Below are 15,194 nucleotides of genomic sequence, written 5' to 3' on the forward strand. Positions count from 1 at the left end.
TTATAAAAAGACAATATTTTATTGATATAATTTCTAAATTCTCACAAACAACAGCTGTAAATTATCTTCAGAAGGTCAGATCTCTAGCATTCTAGCACACTGTGATGCAGAGTGCAGTGACAAGCTTACAATTCCTTAGAAAGGCTATTCATTAAAGGAAGTCAGACAGACATTGCCCACATGGGAGAGAGGAAGCTTGGGGTAGTTTGAAACAAGAGTGAAAATTTATTCCAAGCAACACCTGCCTCTCAGTCAGAGGCATAGAGAGAGAAAGTCCCTGGCCAGATTGTTAGAGCACATTACCAAAGGTGATTAGGAGACAGACTGAACCTCAAGAGAGGTCTGTCATAATGCAAAATTGTAAATTCAACGATATAATGCAATATAACACTTGGAACAGATAGGTAAAAGCTCAGCAGCAGCTTGAGGCAGACAAGGCAAATAACTCATTCTAAACTTACTCATGTCAAATTTCAGATACATATAGATCATACAGGGATTAGGATCTACATGAGGCATTCAGTCCAGTCCATTGTATCACTGCTTGCTGACTGACCTGCAGTACCCAATAGAGAGCATTTAAGGAAAAAAAAGCCCAATGCTCCCCTTCCTTCCACTTGCTGTTTCTCCCCCGCACACCAATTGCGTACATGTGCTGTGCATCCGGACCACCCCTCGCCCCCACCACTCAACATAATGGCAAGTTCACAGGTTCACAAGAGAGACCAGCTTCCTCTCAGTGAAGAAACGATGTGACTGAACTTTTGGCTCTTCGGTCTTTTTCTGAAAGTAGGCCAGGACTGAGGGAGTGTCCTTCTTGTTGTCATCCTCCTCCTCATCGTCCCTGCAAAGATAAAACAAGCATCAGGTCAGCAGGCTGGAGAACAGGAAGGAAATGTCAGGAGTTCGTATTCCACTTCCCAACACTGGAGAGTGTCAATAACGAATGAACAGCAGGACTGACCATCACCAACACTCACCTGTAGAATGGGAAGGGTTGGCATGACAGTCTATTAATCAAACATGCTGATAATGCTGACAATGAAACAAAACCTTTCAAGGACTCTACAACTGAGGTACTCAGTAATATTTATTTACTATTTTTTTTTAAAATTTGTATAGATTGCCTATTGTACATCGGTTGTTTGTCAGTCTTCATTGGTGTAGTTTTTCATTGATTCTATTGTATTTCTTTGTCTCACTGTGAATGTCCACAAGGAAATGAATTGCAGGGTAGTATATAGTGACATATACGCATATTGATAATAAAATTACTTTCAACATGAGCTTTGAAAATTTATGAGGTTCGAACAACTGCCTCATCATTCAGAAACAGGAGAAAATCTGCAGATGCTCGAAATCCAAGCAACACGCACAAAATGCTGCAAGAACTTTGCAGGCCGGTTCTGTGGAAGGGTCTTGGCCCAAAATGTCAACTGTTTACTATTTTCCATTGACGCTGCCTGGTTTGCTGAGTTCCTCTGGCATTTTGAGTGTGTTGCCCTCATCATTCAATGGATTTTGAAGACTGAAGAACCTCAATTAGATCAGCTGCATGGGACTGTGCCTACAAGAAGAGATCAGAGACTATATATTCTCTGATGAGCAACTTCACTCCCAAATCCAAGTTCTTCCTCCTGCGCATCAGATGTGTGGTGAAATTCATTCCTCTTTCTTGCTCCAACAACAAGCAAGCTTGACATCATTACAAACAACTCACTCAACTGGCATTCCATTACAAGTCTTAACAAATGACTGCAGTGGTTTACTGCAACAGTTCCCAGTCCCTCAAAACTTGCACTACCTCAGCAGTAGGTGTGCGCAGACTTCATTACTAACCAGCTCCACTCCACCACGTCATCCAACTTGGACTGATATTGTCATCCCTTCATTGTTGCTGGGTTCCTAAATCCTTGATCACAGCACCTACCAACACTGTAAGAGTACCTTCATCACACAATTCATTCACACCATTTCTCTTTCAAGAGTAACTAGGAACAGAGTAATAATCAATCAATCCTGCCAGCAACACCACAGCTCAAACATTTTTTGAAATATAAACAAAATTAAAACTGCACTGCCTGCCAGTATCCTGTGCATACAAAGCTTCATTTTGGCTCAACACAAAGATTGTCCCTTTATCCTCTAGTAATGCAAAATCTGACTGAAGCCTGCAAGACGGAATGGGGAATGCAAAATAAAAAGCACACTGCAAAAATAGCAACCTGCACTTCACATTGAGCTTGAAAGATATTGTTGAGGAAGATTTATCTTGGCTCCGATCTGGCGATACCTGATCCTAACATGAGTGCCAAAGCTGGGACATTTTCATTCCTGAACACTAACATCTTAACCTTGACCTTGTATTGTAGGAAGTGAAGTCCTCCAAATACAACAAAGGACAAAATGAGCACAATAGAATAGAATCCAAATATTCTGTGGTATCCATTACAGAAATAAGGAAAGTAGGCAAAAAAAAGAGCACTGTAAAATCTGAAGAAGAGTAATCACATGTATCTTATACTAATGTCAATATCTGAATGTTTGAAGTCGAGCAGCACTGGCCAGCAGCAGTGGGTCCTATGCAATCATTTGCAACAGCAAACAGCTCAAATCCCTAGAATCAAAAAGGGGGAATTAAAACTATAAACAAGACATTCTGCAGATGCCGGAGGGAACGAAAAATTTGCAGGGGAGAAAAAACTGCTGAAGCATTTAATCAAAACAGACACTTTAACATACATCTTCAACTAGATTGAAAGAACAGAGCAATCGCCAGTGGAGAACTTTAAAATATTGCAAAAGAAAGACAGCAATTTGTGACTGAAATAAGAATAGGCCAATTCCACTAACTGCTACTGCATCACAAGCTGGGCAGTAGGGCAATTCCATTTGGAAGATGGTTAACATCTTAAGACCATTAGACATAGGAGCAGAATTAGGATATTCAAGCTCATCGAGCCTGTTCTGCCATTCAATCAAGGCTGATTTATGATACCTCTCAACCCATTCTTCTGCCTTCTCCCCATAACCTTTGACATGCTTACTAATCAACCTCCGCCTTAAATGTACCGTGTCTTGGTCTCCAAAGCTGTCAGTGGCAATATCTTCCACAGATTTGTCACCCTGTAGCTAGAGAGATACCTTCTCATCCTTGTATCCATGCTATCTGGTCCAATACTCCCTCACTATTGGAAACATCCTCTCCACACTCCCTCTGATTAATCTTTCAATATTCAATAAAATTCCACCTCATTTTTCTAAACTCCAGCGAGTACAGACCCTAAGTTATCAAATTCTCCTCATACATTAATCCTTCGTTCCCAGGATCATTCTCATGAACCTCCTCTGGACCCTCTCCAATGCCAGCACCCTCATCCTTTCTGAGATAAAGCACCCAAAATTGTTGACAATACTCCAAGTGCAGTCTGACCAATGCCTTATAAAGCACTTTAAGGTAAAGGTGCAAAACACACGTAACACTTAGGGCGAAAGAAGGTTCAAATGATCTGCTTTGGTAATTCTAACTGCAAATCCGAAGTTTCAAATTAAATTCGAATCACGTACAAATCTTTTATGATCTGCCCCAACAATAGCTATTCGGTAAAGAATACAAAACACTGGATATGGTGCAACACCTAAATAGATAAATAGATGACGCCATAAAAATGCAGAAGTCACAAAGCATAAATTTTTCAGGAGATACATTTTTAATGTCACTGCTGGAATCTTGTACTTTTTGGACCAATTAACTCAATTCCTAATGCTCTAGGGAGAACTATTAGGAACTAACAGGAAGAAATAGATTCCTTCATAAAGCACTTTCTAAGAGCTCAAAATATCCCAAAGAATTTTAGTCAAAGTTATTTGAGTGTACAGCTACCACTGTTATACTGGGAAATGTGCAACTAAATCATGCACAACACAAATGCCGTAAACAGTTATGGCACTTACAAAATTAATGAACGGCCATCTGTGTTAGGGGAGACAGTGAGATTGACGAGTCCAAGCAGTGAGAGAACTTGTCTTGAAGAGAGCCACAGGATCTTTGGCATCTACTTCAGAAGGCAATTCAATTAATACCTAGCTCAAAAGAGGTTGGCTCTGCACCGAAGAACAACATGATCACATGCTCAACCCTCAACAGAGCGCATTGAACACAACCAGACTGAAATGTGGAAAGTGCTATCACAGCCAAAACATAATGAATACCATCACAGTAAGGTTATTGATGAGCTTTAGTCCTAGTTCCTTTGCCCTCACGATCTACTTTTCTCATCAAGAACAAAACTACAAAAGTAGGTGTTTAAAGCCCTTACATAACTTACAAAATTTACATACAGTAGTGAGGTTATGGGAAAAAATCTCATAAGCAGAGTGTGAATTAACCTTCAGCAGAATTAAGAAAGACAAGGGTAAATAAGCCTCATGAGCTAATACCTTCGACATCTAGTGGAGATGGCACTTGAATATCAATCCTCTGGAAAGATCAGCTAGGATTCAAAGCAACTCAACTAACCTCATAACGTTCAAGCCCAAGTTGCATGGAGGAAGATTACTGCTGAATCCCAGGTGCCCCAACAACTTTATTCCTCTCCAGAGATGCTACCTGACCTGCTGAGTTCCTCCAGCATTTTCTGTTGTTCCTCTGGATTTCTAGCATCTTCAGAATCTCTAATCAACAAAAATGTTTAACATGACTACTAACATAAATTCTGAAAAGTGTGTGGAGTGCAAGTTGAGGCTTCGCTAATGGGTGCAGCAGATTTACATGCTGTAAATCTAAGTGCGTCAACGATAAAGTCAAGGATATTTTCCTTGCTCCCATTAACAGCAGAGCAGGTAGAGGATGATTGATAGCAGGTAGATTAATGATTAGAGTCAGAAATAAATTTGTGAATGGAGGGGGTGGAAGGAAAATCAACTCTGGAATTACTCAAGGAGCTTCCCATTTACTTTAGGGGTGGGGGCAGTGAGAGGTTTTTAATGTTGTAATGTTGTAAAGAATTTTGTAATGGAGATTTTTTCCCCGGAGTGGAAATGGGTGTAATTTTAAGGTGATTGAAGGAAAGTATGGCGGGGGGGAAATGCCAGAAGTGGTGCTTTTCTTTTATACACAGTGCTAGGTGCATGGAACATGCTGCCAGGGGTGATGGTAGAGGGAGATTCATTAGGGACATTTAAGAGAACCTTAAGTAGGCACATTGATGAAAGAAAAATGGAGGGCAATGTAGAAGGGAGGTAACTCTTCACAAGATGCTGAATGAACACAGCAGGTCAGGCAGCACCTATGGAGAGGAATAAACTGGCAATGTCGCAGGCAGAGACCCTTCATAGTGCTCTACCTGAACCGTCAACTGTTTATTCCTCCCCATAGATGTTGCCTGACCTGCTGAGTTCCTCCAGCATTTGCGTGTGATACTCCATGATGTAATGTTCTATGCTATTGCACAGCTTATACTAAACAAAGCTTTGATCTCTTTTCATGTTACAGGAAAGCAGCTGCAGGAGTCACTGCTGTGAAAGTCAAAAACCGAAAGGTTAAGAACAAAGGTGACAGCAGTTGCTTTTTCTCCTGCCACGCTAAAACAAACTGCCTGTTCGGAGCTGGAAAGGGGGACACCAAACATAAACAAAATCAATGCAAATCACTTAGTAAACCCATCAGCTGGAGGATTTCAGTCAAAGCAGACAAGGTGAAAGCAGGGAGAACAGATCATTCATCAAACAGCTGCACCGGCAGTCGGAAGACATCCATCAGATCACTGATTCAGACTCCTGCAGTTCACAGCTTCCCAATGAACAAGTTTAATTTCAACATACTACCCACAAATTAAACTCCTACCCTCTACTGATGAACTCACCCTGTAACATCCCTATCCCTCACCAATCACGTAACAATTAAACATTACAGTCAACTGCAATTCAAACAATACCAAAAATTTAACTGTGCTTTTTGGCACTAATGTCAGCCTTTACACAAGGCATCAGACAGCAGTACTAACAATAGCAATAACCTGCTTGGGAATTTACAAATGAACTATAGAAATGGGGTCAAAAGCTTTAATTTTGTCAATTTACTTCAAAATCTTGATTCAAGTATATAATGTAAGACAGCATTCTAGATAAATGATGAAAGAGAATAACTTGCCTTCCTTTAGCCATGATCAGTTGTGGTCTTATCCAGCTGGTCGAGAAGATATTAAAAGGACTCATAATCACAAACACAAGAGATGCTGCAGATGCTGGAAATTCAGAGCAACAAACACAAAAGGCTGCAGGAACTCAGCAGGTCAGGCAGCATCTATGCAGTGGAATAAACAGCCGATGCTTCAGGCTGAGACCCTTTATCAGGGCTGGAATGGAAGAGGAAGATGCCAGAAAAAGGGTGGGGGCAGGAGGAGGAGGAGTAAGTGATAGGTGAAATCTAAGTGAGGTGGAAGGTGGGTGGGTACAGGCGGGGAGAAGTTGGGTGGGAGGTAACAGGTGGAAAAGGTAAAGGGTTGAAAAAGGAATCTTTTAGAAGACGAGAGTGGACCATGCAGAAAGAGACGGAGAAGGGGAACCACCAGTAAAAGGCACGTAATCAGAAGAGAAGGGATAAGAAGGGAGCCAGAGTAGGGGACAGAAAAGTAGAAATGAGAGGGAGGAGAAATTACTGGAAGTTAGAGAAATCAATGATCATGCCATCAAGTTGGAGGTTACCCAGACGGAATCGGAGCTGCTGCTCCTCCAGTCTAAAAGTGGCATCATGTCAGAATGGGAATGGAAAGTAAAATTAAAATTGGTGATTTTAATCTACAACCACAGGGAATGTCCGCCTTTTGAGCGGACAGAGCAAAAGTGCTGGACTAATGATAATACTTTATGGTCGAACTTATACTGTTGTTATTTGCACTAATTTATTCAAATATAACTAGGTGCTTGAGTGTCACATTGCAGGTGATAACATCTTGTTTATGGAAATAGACATTCTTAACTACACAAGATTGACTCAACTGCAAAATACACTCTTTGCATCAAAAGTGGATCATGGGGTTTGAATACAATTACTAAGACATAGGAGCAGAATTAGGCCATTCAGCCCATCAAGTCTGCTCTGTCATTCTATCATGGCTGATTAATCCTCCCAACACCTTTCTTTTGATTTGTCCCCGTAACCTTTGATGTCCTACTAATTAAGAACATATCAACCTCCACTTTAAATATACCCAATGACTTGGCCTCCACAGTCACCTGTGGCAATGAATTCCACAGGTTCACCACCCTCTAGCTAAAGTTCCATCTTACTTCTGTTCTAAAGGGATGTCCTTCCTTTGTGAAGCTATGACCTTGGGTCCTAGACTCCCTCACTATAAGAAATGTACTCTCCACGTCCACTTTATCTAGGCCTTTCAATATCCCATAGATTTCAATGAGATCCTCCCCCCCAACACTATTCTTCTAAACTCCAGCAAATGCAGGCCCAGAGCCATTAAACGTTCCTCATACATTAATCCTTTCACTTTCAGGATCATCCACATGAACCTCCTCAAGACCTTTATTTTTCTTTCTGAAATACTGTACATGATAAAATTAACAATGTGCAAATTCCACCCTCTAGCATGATAATGTATCTGTACCACTTGACCACACTGTTCATGATTTCTCAGGGAAACAGAGCCATCTGCTGAAATTTTGGAAGCTCTGCAGTTTAGAATAACCTGGAATAAAAATCATTGCTTTAATGTTAAAAACTCCATTAATAATGTAATAGGCAAATGAAATGTTGCAGTGAGATATAAAGCTCTGAAGCCTGACTCCTGGTTTGTTTTCAATTAGTTACAACCACCCAAAGCAAAACTTGGGATAATAAAATCAGGAAAAACCCTACAAAAGCAGGGAATCCAAAACAAAATTAGATAATGCTGGAAATAACTCAGCAGGTAAGGTTGTAAATGTGTTAAGAAAAACAGAGTCAACATTTTCAGTTCACTGGTTCTACATTTTAGTTGTTACATAAGCAGTTTGTAAAGTTGCAGGAAAAGCAGTGGAGAATGTGATAGGGGTAACCACAGGGATAAGCTGTAAATAAGGCTACCTGGCCAATGAGGGAATGGGAGCAGTTAGACCAGTTCTGACTGAAACCCTGACTGTTTCTCTTCCTACAGATGGGACCTATCAGAGTATGTCAGCATTTTCTGAGATACGAAAACTAGTCATGATTTGTCTGGACTAGAGTGCATGGGTGGCGGTGAAGTCAATCAGCAGGAGCACAGCTCAGAGTCCAAATGGCGAATGGTCTTCTTCTTATCATGTCCACAGACAGTCTATACGAATGGTCACTTGGACAAAGTACTAAAAAGTTGACAGAGTCTGCTGGGCTAGTCTAGCAGGTCAAGATGTAAAGAACAGGGCAAAATTAAAACTGACATAAGCTTTGTAATTTTCATGTGGCACAGTAGCATGGCGGCTTGCCCAGCTCTATTACAGCACCAGCGACCCAGGTTTAATTCCCACCGCTGTCTGTAAGGTGCTTGTACATTATTCCCGTACACTGCGTGGGTTTCCCCCATCTGCTCTGGTTTCTTCCCACATTCCAAAGACTTGTGTGTTAGTAGATTAATTGGTCAATATGGGTGCAAATGGGCAGCACAGGCCCATTGGGTCAGGACAAATTGTTACTGTGCCGTATCTCTAAATAAAAAAGTAAAAAGTCATTGGCAAACAAATTGCTTGAAAAATCAGGATAAGCTATGGTTTTTGGAGGCTGTTGGGGAATTATGGCTTTCATAAATGGGGAATTGTGCACAACAGAAGTATTGACCCTATCCAGTAAAGTGTGCACATGGGCACTTTTGTTATAGAGCCTGCTGTTGTCTTCAGGTAGGCTACTGATTACTGACTTTAGGGCACATTAGCTGAGAGGGCCATAAAGGAAGGAGAGGGAGCAGGGTGGGTAAAGAGTCACAGATATAATCACAGATGAGAAAAAATAGAAAATGTGAAAAGGAGGAAGGACACTGGTGGGCTCAAGCAAAGGTTGAAGTCTGGGGCAGAGTGGCAGATGGAGTAGATTAACTGATGTTTGAAGCTATGATTTAGCTGCTATTCAGTGGCAGGGAGGTACTCAGAGTGTCCATAGGATAAAGACAGGTTGGAAGCACTTGCAAGCAAGGATGACTTGTGAGAAATTTTCAAGGGCTTCACTTGTAAGAAGATCTATGCACATCTCTCATAAACAGCTCTGGTCTTGTAAAGGCCTGATTCTGTTACGATTGCACTGCTCACAGGTTGAACACACACAAATTTTGTACAATTGACATCAAAACATGTTTAGACACGTTCTAGCACAGGTCATGTGTGTACAAGGAATATGTTCAATGTAGTGACTACAAGTACCATAAAAACAGATGAATATTCAATGGATTTTTAAATTAGATTACTTGGTACAGTACTCCAAAATGCACTGAGAAACAAGTGGTATGGATCATTGATGGCTGGGGGATTTAAATATATATGAACTTAAAATCTACTGTTCAAGATTGGTATACAAATCCCACTAGCTCACTTCTCTCAAAGACAGGAATCAGTCTTCCAGTCAGCTTCAACCACAGCAATGTGCTTAACAAGTGTCCTGTAACGTTGCCAAGATACACCATAATAACGCAGTCCTCCACCAACCGGCCCCACCCATGCCAATTCCCCTCCCTAAAAGGGATTATGAAAACGCACTCAAGCTTGAGCCACCACATTGTGGGAGAAACGTCCTTTTTCATTAGCAATAATCAGCAAGATTGATTTTAAAATTTACTCCCAATGTTGTGATTCAGTACGCACGAGGCAATGCTAACAAGGTCTGCTACTTAAACACAAGATATGACCATGGGCTAAAGAGCATCATTCGTTACATACCAGTGGACAGGTACTGCACGGCTATCCAGGATTGTCTGGGCTGTGCTCCAACTAAAACGCACAAACTGAGGATAACCAAAAACAGGGTCTACATGGTTCTCCATCCACTCCTTTGTTTTAGGATCTGTAGAAAACAAAGACAATTCAATTTTCAAAAACAGTAAAACAAAATGTAGGAAGTCCTCAATGGCAGTCAAGTCAAAGTCAAAGTAAATTTACTATGAAAATATGTATATGTCACTCGAGGTGAATTTTCTTGCAGGCATTTACAGGAAAATAAAGAAATATAATAGAATTTTAAAAACTATACACAAAGAATGCAGACAGTCAATGTGCAATAGAAGGCAAATTGTGCAAACTGATTCGTAGAGTCCTTGAAAGTGGGTCTGTAGGTTGTCGAATCAGTTTACAGATGTGGTGAGTGAAGTCATCCACACTGGTTCAGGAGCCTGAGAGTTGGAGTGTTACAACTGTTCCTGAAATGGTGTGGGACCTAAGGCTTCTGTACCTGCTGCTCATAGATAGTAGCAACAAAAAGAGTTCTTGATGATGGATTCTGCTTTTTTTGTGGTAGTACTCCTTACTAATGTGATGAAAGGTGGGGAGGTCTCCAATATAAATCTCTATTACGCAATGTATGATTGATTCAGCATTAATTTGTAACACTGCCCCACGTCCCTTTGCCCCTCATTTAATGTTTAAATGTGTCAGATGACTTATAAATTACTTGGACAGCAAAAATCTCAAGGAGTGACCAGAAGGACACTACACAAAATTACTAAAGGCAGTTATCACAAATAATTAAACATGACAAAAGCTCTGAATAACTTACACTAGGAAAATCTGAGAATTAAATTAAGCCCAACTGTTACTGAACAAATGAACTATATAACCTATCACCTGGATAAAGCTGAAACAGAAGTGCAGACATTAGAAAGAGAAAGATTGTTAATATGGGATATGTTACTTTCCATATACAGCATATATAGAACACCCATTGCACTTCATTATTACAAAGATCCAAATTCCCCCGTCAGTGAGAAACCATAATTTTCAGCACACACAACGATCAGAGCATTCAGTGTTCTGGCCTGGACAGAAAATGCTGTTTATACCTCCAGTGAGAAACCTACACTTGTAGATTAATTCATGTCACACTCAATTTTGTTCTACTGCTCATCACTGAAAGCAACAGATAAAGCTAATCAAGTATTTAATAATGCATTCTACCAGTGGTGAAGAATATGCTTGTCCTGTGTTAGCTTTCCTGTATCACATGAAAAATAAAAAATTCCACTGTGAGACTTAAATCAACTAAATAGGCAAAGTAGCAAATCAATATTGTAGATTTTGCCATTCATACTACAACAATATAATGTGTAGCATCAGGCAGCAATTACTAAGACAGGACCATTGCCCAGAACATAAATATCTACTGCAAATTTATTTTAACAATGGAGGCTCCATAGAGCCACCTGCATAGAAGCATTTGCTGAGCGCTGTCAGTTTGACTCGATTGCCAACATTTGTATTTCTGTCAGGAAACTGTAGGCTTAAGTCCCACCACGTGTATGTACTTTCTTGGCCAGCACTTCAGAGTAACGCCAAGGGAAGACTGCAGTGTTGTGAGAGGCGTCTTTTGATTTAATAAAAGATCCACTTGGCTGGTCACATGCCATTTGTAGAAAAGAAACAAATCCTATTAGCCACCTCTTTAAGAAACAGATTAGAACATAGAATGTTACAGAACAGTACAGGCCTCTTCGACCCACAATGCTGTGCCAAGATCTTCCTCACCCTTCTCTACCACATAGCCCTCTATTTTTCTTTCATCCATGTGCCTATCTAAAAAGTTTCTTAAAAGTCCCTGAGATATCTGCCTCTACTACCACCCCGGCACAGTATTCTACACACCCACCACGCTGAATAAAAATAACTTAAATCTAATGCCCCCCCCATACTTTCCCCCAACCGCCTTGAAATTATGCCTCCTGGTATTAGCCATTTCCACCCTGAGAAAAAGGCTCTGAATGTTCACTCCATCTATGCCTGTACACCTCTATCAAGTCACATCTCATCTTCCTCCGCTCCAAAGAGAAAAGCCCCAGCTCGCTCAACCTATCCTGATAAGACATGCTCTCTAATTCAGGCAACATCCTCATCGATCTCTCCTACATCCTTCTGAAAATGAGGGGACCAGAAACACAATATTCAGTGATCTAACCAGGGTTTTACAGACTACTACATTACCTCAAGGCTCACCAGTTATAAACTTGGTGTCTGTGGAACCTGCTGTGATTTGTTATTTTTATCCACATTGACAATGACCAAATGTTAAAAGCAATTAATTATGATGTTCTTTGGGGCTTCCTGAAGAAGTGACACACATCATGTAATGAAGTCATGATACTAGATATCAGCTAATTTGTAAATATTTGTCCAAAATTCTACTTTCACAGCAAAATTAGTAGAGTGCGAGTGGATTAAATTTGGTTGCACAGCAACAAGGTTTCTTTTTTACAAGCATGAGAAAATCTGCCAATGCTGGAAATGCAAAGCAACACACATGAAGTGCTGGAGAAACTCAACAGGCCAGGCAGCCTCTCTGAAAAAGAGTAAACAGTCGACATTACAGGCCAAGACCTTTCATCTTTCTTTCTAGTCGCTTTTCCATTCCTGACACCAATGTGCTTGCTCCATCCAAATACACCGACAAGAAATTTTCTAGGTGACAATTTCCTGGTCAACATCTGACTATCAATGTTAATGCTAATCAATGCTAATAAAGTGACTAAACATATTAAAAATAAAGATATCATTTAAAACATTTATCATTCTATAAACTTCATGGAATACTCTACATTTTTCAAGACATCAAGGGCAGTATGGTAGCTGAGTGGCTAGCCAGTGATCATTAATGGAGAATGTGTGGAGCAGGTTAAGACCTACAAGTATCTGGGAGTACAGTTAGACGAGAAGCTAGACTGGACTGCCAACACAGATGCCTTGTGCAGGAAGGCAGAGTCGAATGTACTTCCTAAGAAGGTTGGCGTCATTCAATGTCTGTAGTGAGATGCTGAAGATGTTCTATAGGTCAGTTGTGGAGAGCGCCCTCTTCTTTGTGGTGGCGTGTTGGGGAGGAAGCATTAAGAAGAGGGACGCCTCACGTCTTAATAAGCTGGTAAGGAAGGCGGGCTCTGTCGTGGGCAAAGTACTGGAGAGTTTAACATCGGTAGCTGAGCGAAGGGCACTGAGTAGGCTACGGTCAATTATGGATAACTCTGAACATCCTCTACATAGCACCATCCAGAGACAGAGAAGCAGTTTCAGCTACAGGTTACTATCGATGCAATGCTCCTCAGACAGGATGAAGAGGTCAATACTCCCCAATGCCATTAGGCTTTACAATTCTACCACCAGGACTTAAGAACTTTTTAAAGCTATTATTAATGCTTTTTGAGATGGTGATTTAGATGCATATCATATTTTTTTTACTGAGTTAAGTATTGTATGTAATTAGTTTTGCTACAACAAGTGTATGGGACATTGGAAAAAAAGTTGAATTTCCCCATGGGGATGAATAAAGTATCTATCTATCTATCTATCTTTACAACACTAGCGTAATCAGGGTTCAATTCACGCCGCTGTATGTAAAGAGTTTGTACATTCTCCCAATGGCCATGTGGGATTCCTTCTGTTTCCTCCCACATTCTAAAGATATACAGGTTATGGCAACATTTACAGGATGCCCACAGCACATTCACGGACAGTGTTGGCCATCGAAAAACACAACATATTTCACTATATGTTTTCATGTGCATGTGACATGAAAAGGTAATCTTTCTTTCTAAAGCAACGCACACAAACTGCTGGAGGAACTCAGCAGGCCAGGCAGCATCCATGGAAAGGAGTAAATAGTCAATGTCTTGGGCTGAGACTCTTCTCCAGCCCTGATGAAGTTTGAGTCCTGATGAAGGGTCTCGGCCCAAACCATCAGCTGTTTACTCTTTACAGCTGCCGAATTCCTTCGACATTTGTGTGTGCAGCTTTGGATTTCCAGCATCTGCAGATTTTCTCGTGTTCGTAATCTTTCTTTCTAAGATGAGGACAACTCCAAGAGCACAAGCTCACTACCATCTAGGACAAAGGAATCCTTAATGGGAAGTTGCTCATTGGTCTAAATGCTCTTTCTGCTGTGTTATAGCAAAGAGCATTTTCAAAGTGCACTGCAGTTAATGCTTGAGCTACACACTGACAACACTGCCCACAACATTATCGTCAAGAGCAAGATCAAGAGGCAAATGGCAACATTAGTGTCTGTACATTCTTTTCCCAAATAACATATCATTTTGACTTAGAACATATCATTCTTTCCCTCTGGCATCACTGGGTGTAAATCCTACAATTTCGTACTCAACAACACCTCAAAACTACTTCCAGAGGAATTGGTGTGGTTCCAAACAGAAAAATGGGTTGTTGAAACCTTTTTAGGGGCAATTAGAAAAAGGCACAGACTTTGGCTTTACTAACAGACTATGACAAATGTAAAATTTGATTAGTTATTACACATGCTAATACAGACAAGTGCATAGCAACAGATTTTTTTTTATCATCCATCTGTCAAAATTATCACAAACTCCCACAGCCCCCGATGACCTCATGATTTCAGTCTCTGAGGTCGACACGTGAGGACACATAAAGCATCCGGCCCAGACGGGGTACCTGTCTAAGTACTAAAGACCTGTGCTGATCGACTGGCTGGAGTGTTCGCTGAGATCTTTAACATCTTGCTTTGGCAGTCTGAGGCACCTGCCTGCTTCAAGCAGACTTCAATTATACGACTGCCTAAAAAACATGGTAACCTGCCTCAATGACTATTGTCCAGTAGCACTTACATCCACAGTGAAGAAGTGTTATGAGAGGCTGGTGATGAAACATGTCAACGCCTCCCTGAAAAACAACTTGGATCCACTCCAAATTTGCATACCGAAGAACAGGTCCGCAGCACATGTCATCTCATTGGCTCTTCACTCACCCTGGAGCATCTGGACAGCAAAAATGCATACATCAGGATGCTCTTTATTGACTGCAGCTCACTATTCAATACCATCAACTTCTCAAACTAAGCCCTTGGCCTCAATACCTCCTTATGCAATTGGATTTCCTCACTTGCAGGCCCCAGTCAGTTTGGATTGGCAACATCTCTTCCAGAATCTCCACCAGCACAGGCAAACTACAAGTCTATGTGCTTAGCCCCTTGCTGTACTTGATGACTGTGTGGCTAAGCGCAGCTAAAATGC

The 15,194-nt window shown here is 40.9% G+C and overlaps 1 protein-coding gene across 2 annotated transcripts in view; it reads right to left on the bottom strand.

The window, feature by feature from the left end:
• rnaseh2a (ribonuclease H2, subunit A) overlaps window positions 1-15,194 on the bottom strand; it is a 34,431-nt gene continuing 19,237 nt past the window's right edge. For both annotated transcript variants that reach the window (XM_073069137.1, XM_073069138.1), the window contains 2 exons: window positions 9,895-10,018; window positions 1-844 (listed from right to left, as the gene is read on the bottom strand). In XM_073069137.1, the coding sequence (XP_072925238.1) occupies window positions 706-844; window positions 9,895-10,018 (263 nt within the window). In that variant the 3' untranslated portion in view covers window positions 1-705. The remainder of the gene's footprint in view (window positions 845-9,894; window positions 10,019-15,194) is intronic.

The sequence above is a fragment of the Hemitrygon akajei genome, chromosome 16, assembly GCF_048418815.1.
Source record: "Hemitrygon akajei chromosome 16, sHemAka1.3, whole genome shotgun sequence".
NCBI classification, from domain to species: domain Eukaryota; kingdom Metazoa; phylum Chordata; class Chondrichthyes; order Myliobatiformes; family Dasyatidae; genus Hemitrygon; species Hemitrygon akajei.